The sequence below is a fragment of the Athalia rosae genome, chromosome 1 (genome assembly GCF_917208135.1).
Source record: "Athalia rosae chromosome 1, iyAthRosa1.1, whole genome shotgun sequence".
Classification (NCBI taxonomy): domain Eukaryota; kingdom Metazoa; phylum Arthropoda; class Insecta; order Hymenoptera; family Athaliidae; genus Athalia; species Athalia rosae.
Genome location: NC_064026.1, coordinates 8,525,873 through 8,548,219, shown reverse-complemented (window position 1 = coordinate 8,548,219; position 22,347 = coordinate 8,525,873). Strand labels below are relative to the sequence as shown.

The 22,347-nt window shown below is 41.9% G+C and overlaps 1 protein-coding gene across 1 annotated transcript in view; it reads right to left on the bottom strand.

The window, feature by feature from the left end:
- Positions 1-1,157: 1,157 nt before the first annotated feature.
- LOC105685951 (neurogenic locus protein delta) overlaps positions 1,158-22,347 on the bottom strand; it is a 28,520-nt gene continuing 7,330 nt past the window's right edge. Inside the window, exons 3-6 of the mRNA XM_012400449.3 lie at positions 15,637-15,700; positions 10,345-10,596; positions 6,353-6,413; positions 1,158-2,965 (exon numbers count right to left, since the gene is read on the bottom strand). Coding sequence (XP_012255872.1) covers positions 1,252-2,965; positions 6,353-6,413; positions 10,345-10,596; positions 15,637-15,700 — 2,091 coding nt within the window. The 3' untranslated portion in view covers positions 1,158-1,251. The remainder of the gene's footprint in view (positions 2,966-6,352; positions 6,414-10,344; positions 10,597-15,636; positions 15,701-22,347) is intronic.

Genomic DNA, 22,347 nt, shown 5'->3' with positions numbered 1-22,347 from the left:
TTCTCGCAGATGTACGGAAATAATTAAATATAATAATATCGATGATGATGATAATAATAATAATAATAATAATCAAGCGCGAAAGGTCAAATATATAGGATCGAAGAAAAATTAGTATTTAGAATTGCCATGATGTAATATAATAATAATATTAATAGCGATGATAATAATGACAATAATAGTAAATAACAATAGTAATAAATTAGTTCTGTACACGGGGACGTTGGGGAAGTAGTGACGCTGTTTCAAGCAATAATAATATTAATACCTAGAGATCGAGTCGTCGATGGACCAAAAATCGGAACGTTTCACGAGTGTTCAATACACTTTTTCCCGTCAAACACAAATTTATTTGACTTTCACCTACGTATACACATATAAACGAATATATGTATATCCAAATAATCGGAAGGAATTGAAGTTAGATCAGATTGTTGTCCGAAACACAAGATGAAAGGAAACAAAAAAAGAACCAAGTTGAATACGAAAAATCGTCAAACGACAGAACCCTTTTTTGGTACACCTTGAGGTTGCGTCCATCACCCTCGACTCTTGCGTCTAGTATATATAAATATATATACATATAATCAACGCACGAATATACCTTACACACGCCTATTATTATAATATTTAAACATATATTTATACGCACAATATACATAATAAAGGAAAAAAAGTGATTAAAAAAAAAAAGAGACAGTTCGCATTCACGCGCAACACACACAGCCAACTCACGGAGACCAACCGATGCCGTATATATAATGATAAATCAGACACACCGAAGCATTCGCCGCAATATTTATTAATTTGTTGTCATATATAATATTAACAATTAGAAACGAATCGAAACTAGGAGGAAAATGTAAAAGAAAAAAAATGATAAAAAAATGATAGTAATAACTAGAAAGAACGGATTTAAATTGGGAAAGGATTCCCATTTTTCTCTGGTCGACGTTATCACCGCATATAATTTATATCGATTTTAAATATAACGCGAAAAAAGTTTTCTTTGTTTATTTGTTGTTGAATTATTTCGATTATTATTATCATCATCATCATCATCATCGTCATTATTATTATTATAGCTGCATCTAAACGCAAGCGACGAAAAGAGAAGAAATAATAATAATAACATTACAATAATAATGATAAATAACAATAATAATAATAATAATAATAATAATAATAATAATATTATTAATAATAATTATAATCGCCACTGCACATCGTGCACTAGCATATATTGTATAGCTAAACTTCGGTCGCTAACGTCGCTGCTAGAGCGGCGTCGTGCCTGTAATGATCGTCAATAACGTAAACACCACCGGCACCGGGATCGACCCCCGTAGAGTCCGCAATACCAGGCGGCCTCTTCATTAACGAAGGATCTGAACCAACGGACGTTGCTCTATCGCAACAATTGGATTCAGCGAATATCGATGTTCTTTTAGATTCCATAATGTCTTTCTCTTTGAAAAGATGCGACACTCTATGAGCTGCCGCAGCTGCGTCTATATTCAACTGTTTAGTAGTACGAGGTGGTCGACTATCTTGTAATACTGGTTCAGGTTTATAGCCACCTGAACAAGACGAATCAAGTGTACAATTGTCATTTTGAAACGATGAGTCTAGATCGTCTCTCGTTACGTTATTCACGCTTTTATTAGCTGCACCCCACGTATTTTTTATCATATGAGGATCACCACCACCCAACGAACAACTACCACCACTCCTTTTGCTCATACTGCTGTGAACGGCGTTCCTTTCGTTTTGTAATCTCGCCTCTTCGTCGGCTTTTGCTTGTTCGCGCTTCTGACGTCTTTTCATACACATTACAGCAACGGCGGCGACAAGAACGAAGGCTGGTACAGCCGTTGATAAAGTTGCTATAACCACAACGTGTTCGGTAGTTAATCCAGCGTCCCTCGCTTCGGCTGGAGCAATTTGTTTCGATATATTTCCGGTCCAATAACTCGGTCCCGATGGAACGGCAGGCGGGGCACCGACTTCCTCGGCGCATGATTCTCCGCGCCATTGTTCCGGGCACATGCAGAGAAAACCGTTTACACGATTTTGGCATGTACCGCCATTCTGACATGGAGCACTTCGACATTCGTCGACGTCAACGCTGCAATCCTTGCCGGAAAATCCCGGTTTACAGATGCACGTGTAATCGTTCGTACCCGACGTACATTTGCCACCGTTAGCACACGGTTTGGCCAAACAATAGTCGACTTTATTTTGACACAATCTACCGACGAATCCAGGCACACATTGACACCTGAACTGATTGACGAGATCTATGCATTTACCACCGTTCAAACACGGATCACCTTGACAATCGTCTATGTTAGTTTCGCAACGATCACCGATGAAACCGAACGGACAACTGCACTGATAACCGTTCAAACGATCCGTACAAGCTCCACCGTTGAGGCATGGATTTGGTGAACAATCGTCGATTTGTGTCTCGCAATCCGCGCCCGAGTATCCGGGAGGGCAATGGCATTGGTAACCCTTCAACGAATGATCTTCGCACGTCGCGCCATGGAGACAAGGAGCATCCCTGCAGGATTTTGACGTCACCTCGCAGTGTCTTCCTCTCCATCCGGGTGGACAGGTGCATTTGTAGCCAGTTTTTCCTATTCCAAGTGTTGAATTTTCGGTGCAAGATCCCCCATTCAAACAAGGTTTCGAATGACAGTCTTGTAACGATGCTTCGCAGTCCGTACCGGTAAAACCCGGTGCACATGAGCAGGTGTAACTACCTTGGCCGGTGTTGAAGCAGGTGCCGCCGTTCATACAGGGTTTGTGATTGGTACAATAATTTAGATCTTGGTTACAAAATAATCCTCCCCATCCCTCGTCGCACAAACACTCCCATGGTTTTTGACAAGTCCCATGAAGACATCCCGGATACCTTTCGCATTGATCGCACAAAGCTCCCTTCCATCCGCTGTGACATCTGTAACAAATTTGAAAACAACACCAATTTAATTGATGAATTCATCGATTTATGGGAGAATCATTATTTTAGGCGCACAGGTCATTTGTCTATACAGGTATACAGTCTACACTTTCTCCGGATCTTCTTCCTTATTGGTACATGTGTAAATGGTCGTATGCATGTCTGTCCACGTGTACGTACAGCGTATCGTTGAATTCTACTTATGTACATATACGTGTGGATCTTCATCGGGGGCAGCAGACTTTCCTCTCTAGCTACAGTTGCATTTAAACATACCGGGGCATTCGGCAACCTGGCGAGATGAGCAACCCGGTTTCAGAGATCAAAAGGGAAAGAGAGAAAGAAAAAGAGAAAGAAAGGTGAGGGGGGGGGGGGGAGGCAGGAGGAAAGCGCGCAATGGTGCACGAGGGGAGGATAAAGGCGGAAGGGCATCATCGCCGAGCAGTAGTGGCCAAAGTGAGAAGGAAAGAGGGAAAAAGTGAAAAACAAAAGGATTAAAGAAGAATAAAAAAAGGGAGGGGTAGGTAGGTAGGTAGAAGAAGGATGGTATAGAGTCGGCCATTACACGTTGTCCAGGAGGCTCTCTCCTGCAGCATACTGGTGAAGTTGGTAAGATTCTATACAGTATAAACCTACCTACCTACGTATCCACGTAGTAAGAGGAGGATAGAAAGATAGATGAAAAGAGAGAGGAGAGACGGACACGGAGAAGAGGACGCTGTGGCGGGAGAGGATAGAGAAAGAAAAAGAGAGAGGGGGGGGGGAGAGGTGTATCAGAAGAGGTAGAGGGAGAGGAAAGAGGGGACAGGGGGATCGTGAGTGGTGTTCCCACGGTACGAGCCTGGCGCAGCCGTTCAGTATGCGGGTCAAGGAAAGGTTATGCTCCTCTGTGTGGCTCGCCGAGCCCACTAATACCATCCGCTGGTCGCGGGCCTGGCGATGTTCGCTCGACCGCCGTTCTGCCGCCTCCTCTCTCAACCAACGTCGTCGACGTATTCGTCCTCTCTACGTTACACCATACATACGGAACGACGGTATACGTATAGGTAAATGAACGATATACACCATACGACATACCGCTAAGAAGAAGAAGAAGAAGAAGAAGAAGAAGAAGAAGAAGATCGGTACGGACGATCGGCGAAGAGTATTATAGGCAGGAAAATAGTGACGGTTTTCTCAGTCCTCCCAACTCTTGGCTCACACAATCATCGCCTATGTACACACGTTACTACTCTCTTAACTATATTCGTATGAACGGTGTGCACAATGTAGAGACGTGTGTAGAAAAAAAAAAAAAGGAAGAAATATGGGAAGTGGGGGGGCTTTTACTGTAGGTACATGTACCTGTATTCGTATATACGTACATATAAACGAAATGTAGATTGGGGGGAACAAACGAAAAGGTGAAGTCTACGGATGATGATGATGGTGATGATCATGCGTTCGAGCGTATGAGCAAAAGAGGGGGCGGAGGGAAGAAGGGGGATGAGGTTACCGGTCGCCCATCATCGGTATTCCGCTCTCATTCGGGTCCCCGATAGACTTCAGAAAATTTCAATTAGTTTGTTCTACCGGTATTATATCAAGGATGGTTAGATTACACTGGTATGTATAATACATACATACATTTATAAATATACACATAGCACGTAATTCGAATAGGGCCGATCCCACAACTATCCGAAATCCCACGGTTATATTATTATACTGACTCTGCTCTATAGATATGTAGTATTTATTTATACCGCGTTTGTACAGCACTGTATACATATAATATACCTATATACTGCATGTATATAAATAGATATAGGTTGGTTTTATATGCATACATGTAGACCGGTCGTGCAATACAAAATATCTAGGTGTGTAGGTATTCATACACGTAGTTATAATCTACAGAATTTTATAGTTTTTTAATTTGTCGCTACTATCAACATCGTCCGGCTTTATTTCGACAATATCCGTTGCTAAAAGGGGAAAAAAATGAGAGGAAAAAAAATGGTCCCCGGATGTGAATTGCGAGAAAGAAAATCCCACGAGATAATTTACACGGTGCGAAAATGCTTTTAGCATGTATTATACGTGGTTGAAAAATAATAAACTCGTTATCATTGGCACTTGCGATCGTATGTATGTACATAGAAATCGGAATCAAGTACATGGATGTAAAATATGTGTCGATAGAGAATTTGGTGCGGATGTATGTATTATACGATGGAATGTACTACAGCATATGTATACAGATACACATTTTATCTTCAGATAAAATAGTATTTATAAAACAATTAAAATAAGTATATAGGATGTTATAGTCCTGCACGAGTATCAGACGAGTTAAAAACTGAGAATCAAACGAGAGACGGATAGACAGACGGACAGACAGTCTGTCAGACATATGGACAGACATATACAGACAGGACCGAGCCTGCAGCTAACGGGACAATTAACCCGGGCGCAGTAATTAGATGATTGAGTTAACTCCAAACTTGGCCCGAACCTCTCTTCGCGGCTGAGATTTATGTCTCCCCGACTTTTGCCGCCGCGTGCGACGTTTAGTACCCTTTCTCTTTCTCTCCTTCCCTCATCATCGTTATGCTCTACTCTCTTTCTCCCCCCATCCCCCCCATCCCCTCCCCCTCCCCCTGCCCCTCTCTCCCTCATAGAGCAAATGTATTTTATATTATTACATTTATACACATGTACGTAGAATCTGTATTTCATATCTACGTTATACCGTACATACATATACCCCGGCCTATGTAACTAAACTTCTCGCATCGTATTCATGTCTCTATTTTGTCACGCGTAACGAACGGATTCTCAACGATGACCGAGCGTCGCTGTGTGTAATGTATAGTATAAGGTATCGTAATGCTTGGAATTACAGAGGGTTGGTTGAATACTTCTAAGACGATTGTCAAGGAGCGCGATACCGTAAGTTCATAGAATTAGGTATGACGGGGTATGTCGTTATCTGTATTACATATAATGAAAAAAAAATGTCAGTCTTCAATTCTGTTTTTTCCCCTCTCTAATTCCCCTTGAATACCTACATCGGTCATTTATATGAGAACGTTGAGAAGTGAGGATGAGGAAAGATAAGAATCAACAACGAATCGTTCGACCACCTGGTCGCTCTTCCTTGATACGACATTTCAATTTCGGTATTACGTTGATGATAACCGTTCGGACTCGAGTTCGCCATATTTCTACGATTTTGAGTAGAGAAATCACTCGGGACAACTTTCGGATTACGAATGAGTCACGTTTAGAAAATAATTGAAAAGAAATATCATTGAGAAAGAAGATCGGAGATCAGATATTTGTACGGTATAATTGTGTACCGTGTAAAGTAATAAATATGTGCGTATATGTAATACTTACGAGCATAGGTTGGGCTGACTGCAGTGCCCGTGTTGATCGTCGCATCCTGGCAGACATCTAGCTGTAACAGAGAGAAAGAGAAGCAAAGGTTAATTCAAGCGCTACGTGACATTTCGAAGCTGACGAACGTGGTTCAATTTTCACGCCACTTCGTTCATCCCCCACTTTACTCATACCACTATAATCATTTCTTCATCTTTTTTTTTTTTTTTTTTGAATCTTACATTAATTTCATTCGCTCGAACAGCCAACACATAAGTACACTGTGTCGATCACACCGTAGAGATTACTTTTCAAAATGTCTTTGCGTTTCCACACGTAACAAACGAAATCCCATGGGCTGTATAAAAATTAAGTGGTTCAATTATCATCATCCCATAACATTATCTATGATCTGTTTTTTCCAAGAGTAGGAAAAAAAACCTATGTTGCAATTTTCTAATCTACATCGAAGCGCCCGTTCGGGGATGGCTGCAAAGAGAATTATGTCACGTGTCAAATTGCCGCTCACCGGTCCGGTGTATATTTTTCTTTGCCACAAATAAAATCACTCGGTAGACGAAAATTTTTGGCGGTATGCCATTTCGGACTACCCATGTAGTTCACATATATTAAAAATTCCTCCAGGAATGTAGAACACTGGTAAATATAAATTCTTAATCTTTGCAGCGATCATAATATTTGATGAACTATTCGCTGAATATTCACTTGGAAATGAATTGCGATTACTCGGATCTGTATCTCACAGTCAGACTGTGCTTTTTTTGTTCTTGCTTTTTAACTTCATCGAGTGCGTTCAGCTTGGATATTGGTCAGAGGAATTTGCGAATTCCTTAACGGAAATGGTCGCGCGGATATTATCCGTGTTGTTGCAGCCGGTGAATCGTGGAAGAGGGGGTTGTTCGATCATTGGTTCAAGTTTACAGGGAAGAGAAAGAGAAAGAAAAATAGAAAAAGAGGAATAAGAAGACGAAGACGAAGAAGAAGATGACCTTGGAGCCGAAGTACACGGGACCGCTGCTCGACTATTTTATTTATAGTCCATAGCGGCACCACCGAACGACGTCGACGACAACGTCTACAACGACGCCGAAAAGAGCGACGAGAATCGCAAAAATTCCTTACTGCCAACTGGAATACCTTACAGCAATGCGCGGTGGTTCCCTTCTCCCTCTCACCCTTGTCCCCATATAGTGAAACTTTTCTCATCGTCTCTGTTTGCTACAACCGCAGCAAAAGCAGCAGCTCTCGTCCGGTGGTTATATACGTACTTTATATGGAGAAACGAAATCCCATAAATTAACGTTACTCGGTAGACCACGAGTATTCCAAGTATTCAACATTTCACGGTGTTTTAGACAAATGAAACAAAGCGTTTTCTCTCTCTCTCTCGATCGTCCTCTGTATATAAATTCAACGTGAGTCACGCAAAAAAAAGCAATTTAAAAATGCCTAATACCACCGAACCCCGATGAACACCGCGTATCGAGGACTAAAACCGAATGTCGTTCGAAAATTTCATCCTTTCAAATGCCTCAAAACATACCACGAGATTTCGAAGATACTGCAGTGTTTGCTTCTTGAAATGCATCAAAAAAAAAAAAAAAAAAAAAATGAAAACTTGGACCGTTACGACGACCGTCATTCGTCGTACGGAAGTTGACAGTATATGACATTCGCCGATGTATAAATTTCATGGTGTCGATGCCAATATATAACGCGAATAGTACGTACATATATGTATAGTGTAAGTCGGTACATAAGTCCTTTGCAGGGCCGTTCCTTGCAGCTGTTGTTAAAGCACCGACAGCTGTGCCGTTCGTTCGTTCGTTCGTTCGCTCTTTCGTTCGTCCGTTATACATAGGTATAGGTGAAGTGCAGCTGGCTCCGTTGCAGACAACCCCTATGCTACGACCCCAAACGTTACCTAAACCCCAAAGCCAAAAAGCGCCGAAACAACGGCAAGCCTGCACCCTTTAGCGATAGCAGCGAGCACACCATCGGCACATGTGTATTTATATTGTGTACACATAAATGGGGCGACGCGACCAGTAGTGCAACGATAAACTCCAATGTACATAACGTCGTCGATATACATATGTATATATAAATATATTTTTTTTTTCATTTTTTAACCCTTCGAATAAAGCACACCATTAACACAGGAGTTCCGATAATTTTATGACTCACTATTAACGCGGATATCGGAAAAGCGTATGGGTTGTGTAATGTTCGACATCTGCAACGCAAGTTCCCCCCTATGATAACCTTGTTCGCCTGACCTGACTCAACGTTGACTTCGGATCGATCGTATCCAAAGAATAGAATCGCAAGCGAGAAGATGCCCCGGAAGAGGGCTCACAGCCATCGGGAAAAGAAAGGCGATAAACCAAAACGATTTGTTAGAGAGATTTGTCAAACATCATCTGGTATAAGGTATGCATATCCGAAGGTAATTCGATCGGGTTCAAGAGAACTTAAAACAGCTCGTGTGTGTCGAGTTGAGAAACATAATTTCACGTTGCATGTCAACCGTAAATAATAACGAAATAGTGAACAAGGGAAGGGAATATATGTACGCCATGAGAAGAAACGATGGAGTTTTGCATCGCGTAGAGGAAGACGACGATAACACGATGCAGCAGCAGCAGCAACAGCAACAGCAGCAGCAGCGGCGGCGGTAGGGTAACCCGATACTTGACCACAAAGACTGAGAGACACCACCTGAGTCTTTTCTGCGCGCTTCCTTCCTGTATAATTTGGTGCCGAATTACAAACATCCGGAAATAAAACGAAAAATCTTTGTTATGTCGCTGTTCAACGATTCGAACAATGATCGACGAATATTTCTTATTTTACGTACGCGTACTACGTACGGATGTGTGTGCGTGTGTGTGCGTTGCCATAAAAAGCAGAGGAACAAAAAAAAGTAAGAAATAACGGGAGATGAAATACGTTCGGTGCAGATCGTTGAGGAATAAGATTCCTTCCACCTATCGTCTCTTCCTCCTTGCGGAATAATGAATTTGAAAGGAAGAAGAAGGAAACGAATAAAAGCGATATAATAAAAAACAAAAAATATATCAAGAAACAAAGACAAACACCGAGCTCTGATCAGACCAGTCGGATTGACGTCCATCGTCGTCTTTGGTTTTTTGGCATCCGGATCATCGAGGCACGTCTGGATGTGGTCCAGGTACAACCTACTCCTCCTCCTCCTCCTCCTCCTCCGTCTCCTTATCCTTCTCATCTCTTTTCCTCATCCTCCGATGTGCAGCTGTACGCATCGGCAGAAGCATCGGCAGCAAAGTTCAGGTGAGCGAGATCGTTTTGGGGGTTGAGAGAGAGAGAGAGAGAGAGGTGGTAAAAGAAGAAGAGGGCGAATGAGGAGTAACAAAGTAAGAGGAACTGCTGCTGTTGCTGCCGCTGATCTTTGAGCGAGTCTTACCGTCTGTTGCCGTTGTTAAAAAGAATCACGTGGTAGGAAGAAGACGAAGAGGAAGAAGAAGAAGAAGAAGAAGAAAAAGGACGCGTCGAGGGTATCCATCGGGCGTGGGAAGTACCGGGCATCAAGCAAAATCACCGTCTGCAACGCCCGACGATGAACAAGACCGAAACTTCTCCTTTTCTCTTCCCGATCGCCACCCTCCTCGGTTATTATACATAATATACGAATATCTATACTCGTCGATGGTTGGGCACTTTCGCATTTAATAGGGATAATGATAACAACAACGGCAACGACAAACGAACGAACGAACGATCGTCGTGACCGCAACGTCGTCAATGAACACGCGAACCGTTTAAACGCGAGCGCGCGCCTATAGTATTACTCGGCAAAACCCCCTCGCACTTCCTCATTTCCTTCGTTATTACACGGCTACTAGACGACAGGTACAATTTTAAACGCGACGTAATACCGCGGGTCGAGTTAGCTCCGATACGCGTTGAACCGACGTCGAAATGATTCGATATCGTGAATTTAGACTCACCAACTGTGCAGTAATCTTCCTTCCATCCGGCGAGACAAACGCGTTCACCGGTAGGACTGCAAGTGTAATGACCGAAATTGTCATCTCTAGGTCTGCAAAAATTGGCGCAACCCCCTCCGTAGTAATGAGCATCGCAAGTCACTCTGTACTCGTATACCATTTTCGAATGTGCGCTACGATGTTCGTCGCTCGTCCAATTTGAGCCAACGTCCAACCACCTCTGAGTTGTCAATCTGGTGATGAGAACTTTATCTGTAAATTCACACAGAAAAAAACACAAAAACATTAATCAACAAATCATCACTAATCGCGATTCGGGTATGAAGCGTGCATATTTGAAGGGAAGAACGGTAACTGCACAGGAACGAAATCATGATCGAGATCATTTTGTCAAGGTCGAAGGATGTAATTTCTCGGGTCGGTTAATGGGGTATCCCTCATATTCCTAGCCCGCGGGGCAAACCGGATACGATCTTCATGTACGAGTGGAAGAAGGAGGAGAAGGTGAAGTGAAAAAAAAAAAAATAAATAATACGAGGAACAAGAAGCAGAGCTTCCGTACGCCAGGACCGCCGTAGGGTTTGTCGAAAGGTTGTTCGGTTCAGTTTTTTTCTTTTGCTCTTTCTTTATCGTTTCTATAAACCGAAGCGTTTTGTTTTAGCCCTCTGAAAAGGTTCCCAGATATCCAGATCAACAAGTATAGGGCGAGGAGAAACAAAAAACAACAGAAAAAAAACAGACCCCTCCATACACGAGGAAGAACCTCTAGGCCAGGGTTGCCCAATCTTTTTTTGTCCGTGGGCCGGATTCATCATGACATACGATTTCGCGGGCCGGATTCTTTATAATTACATATCTTAGTAACATCTTTGAAAAAAATTCAACATTTTAAATGAATTCACGAATATGTTTGTGGTGAATCATTTTTTTTAAATATTTATAAATTTTATGAAAATTTTGCGTTTTTTAATTTATTTTTAGAATTTAATGTAAATCATAAAATACATATAACAATATCAGAAATATTGTAATTAATAAAATTCACAGAAAATACTTTAATAAATTTAAAAAATACGCGGTATTTGGGCAATAATTTACGAATATACGACTAGGAGCTCGCGGGCCGGATTGAGCTTCTTCGCGGGCCGGATCCGGCCCGCGGGCCGTAGGTTGGGCACCGCTGCTCTAGGCAATATTTTGGGCCAAAGTTCCCATGTTGTCGTTGTTATATATATTGTTGTTTCTGCTGCTGGTAAAACGCCACCGATTAGCCCTCCTTCGGCTGCTGCAGTTTGAATTTCATAATAACTCGCGCAACGGGGAGAATCTTTCGCTCCGAACCGTATCCACCCTGCAGTTTGCGTATATGTATACCTCGTTCGGAAATTAAGAAGAAAAAAAAAAAAAAAAAAAACTCACGCCAAGTTATACGTGTTATTACCGCAAATATAGCACAAAAGTAAAACCGGTGCAACGGAAGAGTTGTTTGCGAGACCCCCGAAATCTGCCGGCAGTATTTTAATTCTTTTGCCTTACGTTCTTATCGTCAGTATTTTCACCTTATGATGTACCAATTGAAATCCGAGTGCGTTTGGTTGAATCGAAAGAGTTTTTCGAACTTGATATCACGACGCTATCGTCTCTACGTTCTGTTTCAATGATTGGGCAATCAAAATCTTTCAACTTACGAATTATCGATAACATTTAATACAGTCGTTGTTATCGACGTTGTTTGTTATAAATTTCGTCATTCGCATCGCGTTATTCGAACCTTCGTCATCGTACACGTGTGCGCGATCCGCAGAAGCGCGGAGAAGTAGAGAGAAAGAGACGAGGCTAAATAAATGAAGAATAAGTAAAAGGAAGAAAAAGTATAAAAAGATATGCAGAGGGGGTTATACCCCGGGATCCGACCGGCCAGCCGTCGACCAATTATTGTTATTGTTATTATTACGGTCCTCTGCGAGCAGAGAAACAAGCGAGGCAGGCAGGTGCGTCTTCGGGGTCCGAAAGAGCAGCAGACCCCGACCAACAAACCAACGAAACAACCAGTCGGACGGGCAGCCACGCTATCACTGTTATACCACGTTTCTTTTTAGTTCCTCTCTCTTTTCCATCTTCAGCATCCCCCTTCTTTTTTTCTCGACTACTACTACTACTACTACTACTACTACTTTTCCGTATTCTTTCTCTTCGTCTTCTTACCCTCGAAATGAACTTGACGGTGACGGAACGTAGAAAACGCGCAACATGCACGCGTGCACCGCCGTCGTCGTCGTAATCATGATTGTGATCGTAACGCGCGATGTAACCAAATACGGCTGAATATTTCTTAACTAACGCGCGCCAAAAACATTTAGTGTAATTTGTTGTTCTTAATTTCCGGGTCGTAAACGTAGTCACCTATATTCTGCCATTAAACAAATTTAATCCAATTGTAACGCACGCCGTGACTTTTACTTTTATTTTTATCAAAATGTTTTCCACGTCGTTTATTGTTCGTTTATTTTATCGTAGGTGAAACGTTATAGACGAGACAGTCCTATATGTACGTATATTTTTCGAAAATATTCTTTCTGATTTAAGAATTTAAAAATCTAGTTCGACTTTAATTTCCTGAGGTATTTTAATATAAAGCAAGGTGTGCGGTGTTACACGTAACACGCGATGTATAAATATATACAGCATCGAAAATATTAAATATGGTAAAGGTATACATATAGCGAGCGGGATTTTGGTTCGTTAACGAATCTCGTATGATCGAGCGGATTAATTAGTCCGAGCTGAATTCTAACGGTATAATTCTCGTTCGCGCTGACCAGTTTGCTAGTTGGAAGCTTGATCAGGTGTATTATATACCAGATTCTCTTAATCCTCTACCGCCTGGCTATATATGTAAAACTTTTATACATATGTCACAGTTATATCGGCGTTAAAAAAAGACTACGTGAAAATAAAAACGTGTGCGATGAGCTTGGGTAAAATAAAAATATAGTAGATAAAAATTGAAAAATTGAAAAAGAAACGCGGATGGAAAAAGGCACTGAAATCTTTTTCTTCGTAGCAACATATCACGGGGTACGTATATCTCTATCTATATCTATAGTACATACGTATAACCATTTCCGTGAATTTAAACAGCTCCGCTGCTGCTGGCTGCTGCTGCTGCTGCACAGGTTCGTTAGGTAATTAAGAGCCGGTATAAGAGCGGATGTACGCCGCCATGCGTTACCTTTATAAATTTATTTAGTAGAACATACGTATGTATACGCCTATATTATACACACGTATGCCAATGTATATATACAAAAAGGACCACTGGAAAGATAGCTGCTATATTTCCTCGAAATAAACTTCTCTATATACCTCGTCGTTATATATACGTTAACATACAACTCTTCGCCGTACGCTATTGATTCAATCGATCGATTGATTAATCAATGAAAAAGAATATCCAAGAAAACACACAAGAAGTATACCGAAAATAATTATCGAGTAATTTTCTTCTTTTTTTTTTTTGCACAAGCCCAACTCTATTGAACGACGAGACGCCTCGAGTGTAAAAAATCGTGTTTGGAAACCGATCGCGATCGTTAAAATGAACCGAAAAAAGAGCGGAAAAAAATTATCGTTCAGCACCCGGTTATCTAACCTTCGCGATGTTACCGACCATTAACATTTATATGTAATCTCTGCACTCTATGGAACCGTATATACATATATGTACATTACACGCCACATGGGACATGTACACGACCCGAAAGTCTTCACCGATCGCTGCAGGCCATAGGATCGAGAGCACAGCGGTAGAGAAGTGGCAGCAGCAGCAGCAACGGCAGTGATTGACCGTTCGCACCGGGGAAGTTAATGGCTCGACAAACAGAGGAAGCCGTTGACGCGCAGGGAAGCGCGGAATCGACGGAAGAGGGTCTCTGTCTCTTCGGTATACATGGGTTTTATAAATGTATGTAATACATACGAATATGTACGTAGGTACATAGGTGTAAAAAATATGGCTATGCGTTTTCCATGCCCTTGGCCATCGTCGGTGGCAGAGGGCAGCCCTAGTTCCACCCTTCCTCTTCCTCTTTTTCTCTTTCTCTTCCTTTTCTTACCTCTCATTTTCCCTCGCCACTACCCATCCCTCTTTTACTCTTATATCCTACGCCAGGAGTGTAAAGTATAATAAACCGTAAACCTTGTTCCGTGTAGGATGTATCCACTGCAGTGGTCCGGTGTCGGATTTCGCCACTATAAGAGCAAACGTCCCTTCCCCCCCCCCGCTTCCCACCCCCTGTATACATGTATGTACACTACACACGCACACACGAATATATTATGTGTATTGTATATATGTTATGTATATACGTATACCTATGCTCATACTGCAGCGGGATGCTATATGGTTACACAGGAAGGAAACACTAGTCACCCACCCTCTCGACGTTGTCTTCATGTAGGTAGAACCGATCGTGTGTCTTTCTCCCTGCCCCCTGAGTATCAGAGAAGAGAAGAGAAGAGAAAAGAAGTGAGGAGAACGAGATGGAAGATACTCTGAAATGCTACCTTGCAGCGAAAAAGTACGATTGAACGATTCAAAAACTGCTGAATGAATTTTTAGTACACCAATTATACTCTAACGGTTCACAGATCTACCTACTTGCGACGTGGACATTATAGAAAAAAAAATCCAACACGATTTACCAAAGTAAGAAAGACTTAAAAAATCGATCTACGGCGCGTGTCTATATCCCCCTAAAACTCCTACCCGCGGGTCACCGCAATCTTACAAGAGATACATACTATAACGTTTTAGAGTTTGGCTCGGGTCGGTCGTTTACATACACCATAGGTATGACATACGCGGTCTGGCTAATGTCGCGCACACGGGCGGAAGTTGCGTCTTACGGCTGTCGAAGAAAAACCGAAACCGAAACTTTGAAGCAAAGCGTATGGTTCTTCCCTTAATGTCGATGGCGCGCGCGCGCGCGCGCCCGCTTCGCGATGCCAACCAACGTTAAGGGCCAGCTGGCCCACACATGCATCGAGTCTCACCCACCCCCGGCGCGGGCGTTCGCGTTGTCACGTTTTTATATTACTACGGTGCTCGTACAGCGACTCCGTGGAGAAAGAAAATAATTAAGAACCGTCGTCGTCGTCGTCGTCGCTTTACGACCCTTTTCTTCGACAGGTAGCCAAAAAACCGACAATTTTCATCGATGGATCGGAATAGCTCGGGGAAATCGGAAGAGGAATTCGGAGGTATGGATTTTGAATTGCAGAAAAACTTACCGGGTGATTGCTGCGTTGAGTTATCCGTGTCGTGGTAAGCCTCGACGATCAGCGAGAACGTACCCTGAAAAAGAAATAGAAATTGTTGCCGTTAACGTCAGAGTTGCCAAAAAACATGGAATCTAGAATTCACAAGAGATATGAGAAAAAGGAATGTTCTATCACCGGGTGTGTTGCAATACGGAAAAACGGAGTTCAACGACACATAAAAATTAGTCGTGTGTACCGTTGGTACATAATTAACGACATAATAGGTGTACATAGGTATTTAAAACGAGCACATGTACGACAGTACGCACGTGTAATGTAAAACAATGACGCGTGCTCCTGAAATTTAAGAAACCAAAGTAGCGCCTGCAGCCTTCTATTTCACCCTCCTAGTTTCAACGTAATAGTGTGGTAAACGCGCCTCGGGGGCGGGCGTACAAATTACGAGTTTAAAATCCACACGTATATCGAACGAAGTAATTTGTTCACACTGAGCATACACGTATGATTGTAAAATAGATGTGGAGGGTTAGGTCAACCCATGCATTCTTCAACATTTTCATAGGTATCCATCGCATGCATGCATGCATTTGTAGAGGAAATTGTTATTGTTATTATTGTTGTTATTATTATTATTATTATTGACAGTGTCCAAGCTCACGCAATTTCATAAAACAGATCAAGGGAATCACGATTATTGTTGCAACGCATTTCATGGTGTTTATTTTTTCATTCCTTTTTTTTTTTTCTTTTTTTGTAAATTTTTTTCTCTCCTTTCAATGAATTGTTTAGGTCATTTCACGACATGATATGTTCGAACATGCGATTCCTGACACACTGATACTATATAATGATCGAATTACTGTATTTTCCAGGCACGTCATATGTATAATGCATGTATGCGTATACGATAACCATAAATGAATTTAATTTCATACAGAGAGATGCAGTATACAGAGTGTACTGGAAAAATATTCGAATCCATTTTTCCACTATTCATAAGAAGAAATGGTTATTTATTATTGTTATTATTTTTACTGTACAGTTGGATGTGTAAAATACCCGCAGCGTTAAGGTATAAAGAGCGTTACAAACTTTCGCTTTCGAATATTTTACATTACACTATCATGTATATTTTTAACCTCTCGATTTAAAAAATGAAGTGAAATAAAAAAGCGGATATATTAGATTGGTTTATCAGTCAGATGTTAACATTTTACACGCATATCCATATAAATAGTGAATAACGAATGAAAAATTTTATCCTGATTAAAACCTGTTTTTCAGAGGATTACAAAATTTACATTCGTGTGCGCACACGTGATTATAAAACTTACAAGACGTGTGTAATTCATACGTTTGCATTTCAATTATCGAGTATGATTAAATTGATTAACAAGCGTCGATTTTAAAATACATAATGATCCGTGCGATCGGATAAAACAAGGAAAAAACTATTCAATCGGAATGAAAAATTGCGTGTTACTTCAAAAGGTAACCGAAGTAATATAAATGAATATCTCATCAGATTCCTGTAAATACAACGATAATTGTTTTTTTCCGCGATTGTATTTACTTGTTTCGGATATCACCCCGTACGTATATAATTACAGTAATTAATTCGTAACTTTTCAATGATACCATGACATAAAATTTCTCTTTCCTTTGTCGCATCGGTTTAACGTATAAATTTAACGATACGTAATATATGAAGTTTGTGCGCATTGCATAAGCTGTGCATGCTATAAAATAGATAATGAACATCACGAATAGTAGTAATACGTGAGATCCAACCTCCGTCGCTGATAGTGTCGGAAGTATCGTGAGAGAAAGAGAAACAGAGGAAGATAAAAAATAAAAGAGAGAGAAAGAACGAACGAACGAACGAACAGGTGATTCGTAAGAACAGGTCGAGAACCGAACAGGTAGTCGTCGTCGACGATTCTGTCGGTGGACACTAGCCCGGTTATATTTTTAGAGAGAGATCTGTCTCGCGTCCCGACGCCTTCCCCTCCTCCTCCTCCTCCTCCTCCTCCTCCTTCCTTTTTATTCTTGCCAGTCGTCCGTCTTCGTCGTCGGCGTCGTCGTTGCAATGGTCAAGAGCAGACCCAAGAACGCGTCGTCTTCGCGTCTTGGTCATAGCTGTCCAGTTTTCCCTTCTACGTAGATATATACATATGTATGAATATGTATACCCGTAGGGTGTACATGATTTCATAGTACTCCGTACGATACGGTAAGAGCGTATAGTGAGTATACGTAAGATAATCAGATTTATCGCGCAGGGAGCGCCGGCAAAAATTACAAAGTCGCATCATCGGAGAAGATATTTCCCTCGCGTTCCAAAGTCAGAAGCCGAGATAGAAAAAAAACAAAGGCCCGAGAAAAAAGATAGAACGGCGAACCTTCCTTACATTTATACGCTCCTGCGGCGTCCACCTCACCCCCCACGAGACACAGCACGGGGAGAAGTAAGATATAAATTTTACCGGAGACAAATGAAACGGGGCCGCCCGTACCACGTGCGTTAATTTATCGTTGTTACTGTTATTATTGTCGTTATCGCTATTATATATATATATACACAGGGGGGGGTTTCGAATTAAGCTGGTAAAAAATTTCATACTCCAGCAGCCGGTCGTTTCGTATACCGTACGTACGTGTAAAGGAGTTTGAAGTTACAGAAGACTCGGACCGCGGAATCCCGAGAGCAATGTTGGGTATGTTTTCGACCGGTGCACGGGCGGGTTGCAGTTTAGTTCGTTTCGGATTCCCCGTTCGGGGTGTATCGGGAGAAAAGGGAAGAGAAAAAGACCGACGGAGAGAGAGAGAGAGAGAGGGGGGCAGTCGTATAGACGATAAAATAAAATGAAATAAAAGCAAATAAAAATCTAAGTGGAATAGAGGCGCGCACAGACTCGGACGGAGAGCGAGGGAGAGAAGAAGGATATCGAGGAGTGAGAGAGAAGGAACGAGGCAGAGAAAGAGGGAGGACTTCGTCGGGAGCCGGGAGTCGGTTCCCACGGCTGCGCAGCATACCTCCTCCTCATCTCTCCCGCTCCCGCTCCCGTCTCCTCTCCCTTCCTCTTCTTTGGAGCACCGTTCTCTGGTGTGCCTGCACCTCCTCGTGCCTCCTCTTCCCTTTTCCCTCTCGCTCGATTCCCCGACTTTTATACTTCGGCCGTCTCTCTCATACCCATCATTCTTGCCCACGTTGGCACGCTCTAACTCTGTACATGCAACACCGTACCACACATAACTCCACTTTTACACACGTACGCGAATCGTGCGTGATATCAAATCGACTCATAGCCATCACCTTCGCCATCGCCACCACCGTCACCGATTATACAATCGAGTGGCGCAGGCAACGAATTTTCCTGTCATTCGATAACGTTGAGGAAGAAGATCCAACGCAAGGGTAAGATTTGAGGAAGGTGAGAAGAGATCAGCCGACTGCGAGGAATTGAACGACTCACAACCTGTACTTATTGTTAGTTATTCAATTCCCTCTGCGCGTATAGGGGGAAAAAATAGACCGAAGTGCAATTACTCGAACGGTTTTCAATCGACGGTTATCTGTAGTTTTTTTTGTCTCTCGTTACCAGAAAACGAATGGAACGATCGTTGACATGTGTTATACAATATCTGTTTCTATGTGTCTCGCACGGTGCAGTGAATAGTTGAATGGTAATTACACGTACACACGTATTCTCCATATGCATATTGAAAAGGTGGAGAGCGGCGTCAGTGACCCATTAAACCTGTAGCGGCACTCCTGACCCGCAACAGAACGAGGAACGTCCCCCCACTTGAAAGGCTAGACAACAATTTCCGCGCCTATATTATATTTCATATACAATACGTATAGGTAATATGGATACGTGATACAATGTTAATAAGGAGTTTCCATGTGAGCGTCGTCAGAGGAACGATCGGAAGAGAAGGAACGAGAGAAAAAGAGAGAGAGAAAGGGATACCGACGTACCCCTGTATCGACATAAGCAGCATTGACAGTTCTTCTTCTCCTCAGCGGACGTCGCGTCGTGACGAAGAGGTATATCAGCTGATACCTGTCAGACGACCGAAGACCGAACAGCAGCGGCAGCCTCGACCACGTGTCGTCGCCTTACCCGAGAGACGCACACGAACGTATTACCATTCATTCGAAACGTTACGTAATCCCGTTCGGTTTCTTTTCTTTTAATTTTCGTTCGTTTTAAATTCGACGATCCGCGAAATATTCTCGTCCCATTTCCACCGTGTAAAAAAAAATCAACCCCACGTATAGGTGGTAAATGTAAATATATTCTTCCCCGATCAAAGTAGAAAGAAATCAAGTTCTCCTTTCTTTTTCCAACGTCTTCGAAAAAATTTCCAAAATTTTACAACCGCGCATACCTTCTTTCATTGTTAACGAACCAAACGAACCGGTAGAAAAAGAAAGAAAAAAAACAGAAATTGCTGAATGAAACGGCACGTAGACCCGCTGCAGCTACATAATACGTATAGACACAATGCACATTGACGCAACAATATAAATCGCAGGTAGATATAACCTGTGGAATGAAAGAATGAAAAAAAAAAAAAGCAGGAACGAGAAGAATGTTCCTAACCGAAGGTGAAACGGACGGAGTGGATTTTTGCACCTCCCTTGTGTACGCATAGAAATTGAACAATGGCATAGATTCACGGTACCGAAAATCGTCGGTGATTTTTTTTTTTTTTAAAGGTCCCCCTTTTCGATTCCACCATTTTTTTCGTCCAACTGGGATCTACGAATAACGTCAAACGACGCAAGCGCGAACCATAGGCGATCGCCGATCGTTCGGAGAGTGATATCAATGATCGAATAATCGAGGATGGTTCGCGCGTCTGGGTAGAAGTAAAGTCACGTATCGGTCTTATTCATTTATTTTTTCTTGATTTTTATTCCTGTTCTTCGTAGCGATCGTCATCGTCCTCGTCGTTCGTCGGGGCTGATGCCAGGCAGCAGCGTTGCGATCGTGTAATTTATGCTAAGCGTTTCGCGGACTGCCCGTTTCGTCGGTCGGCCATTCATCTGTTCTTCAAACTCGCGTTTGAGACGCGAATCACGCAGTCGTCGGGCGTGGGACCAGGTTGTCCGACGTCCTTCCCTTTCTCTCTCTCTCTCTCTCATTTTCTTTTTCTCTCTTTACATCGTCATCGTCGTAATACGCTCCCTCTTTCTCTGTTTCTACCGTCCGGTTAGTAGCCTCGAATCCGATCATCTACGGACTACACGCGGTGTAGAATCCGGCACGCGATCTTTTCCTCCTCTTAACAATCATCCCGGACTATAAAAGAGGCTACTACGGAAGGAAAGAACCGAACCCTGAAATATTTAACCGGTGCACAGGTCTGCACGCAGCCGCCACTCTCTCTCGGTTCCCATCTCTCTTTCTCCCCTCCGTTTCTATCTGCTTCACGCTCTCTCTCTCTCTCTCTCGCACAAGAGGAAAAGAGATTAATATTTCGTACATCGCCGAGACTGAACACCAATTATATCATTAAAAACGTAAATCGACTCGGTGCGTTTAAGCTAAATGTTATCATCCTCTCGTACACTTGGCTCAAAAAGTGGTCCACTTCTAAATTTTCTTGCTCCTCGAAGTTTTTTCGAAAATTTTTCAATAATCAAAGCTCCCCGTCCAAATTCATTACAGATTTTTTATGTTGTACATCTAGATTTCAAATTCTCCACTTAAAAAGCAACAAAAAATTCAAATTCGACAACTTTTTTTTTATAATAAAATATTGCATCCATAAGTCATTCGTAATCAGCTACTCTCGAGAAGTATTCCGCGATAATGTACACCTTGTACGTATATTACACTTCTCAATTTATAGTATATCCCCGGTAAATGAACCCTTGTATGGTATACACAGCATACCGGTGTTCTGTGTTCAGCATTATAAATCTTCTTTTTTCCCCAACAAAAAAGATAATATTCAGAAATAATTATGTATAAAAATAACTCGTCGTCACTGGTGATTTTATACATAGATGCGATGCACATATGGGCATGTATACACCGCACATAATCGTAGATAAATCTGATGTATATATAAATACATATTTAATAGTTTACGTGACCCAGCACCCCTTAAGCAGACACCATCTTGCCGCGGTAAAGTGGATGGTTGGTTCGTATATGCTATGAAGTTCTTCTAGTTACATATAATATACATAATATATATACATTATGTATATAACATGTATATATGCTACATACGTTGCAGCAGAGTTGCAGAGCACGGGCGGCTCCAATTAATTTATGCACGTCTGTCGCTAATTAAGCCGCTGGAGATCCGTAATCATAACCATGGCAAACCTAGTCTAATTGGTTTACGTTACAACTAAAGTATATATATATATATATACGTATTATACGTATATATTCATACGTGGGTGTGTATAACTGAAAATCCACGGCCCAACGATTAAATACAACGATATCATAAACCGCGGCTAAAACATCGGCTCTCGTCATTTCAATAAAATCATATTGTACGCCTTTATCATTAGACACGTATTGTATAGGTACGCTGCACCAGATGTTTCAGACTCTTTCTCCCGAAAACTGTGAGTTTTTTTTTTTTTTTTCACCAACATTCCATACGTGAAAATTTCACTTGTCGGTACCAAGCGAACTAGTACAGTGGTGCGACGATACTTTTTTCATACATAAATACGTACGG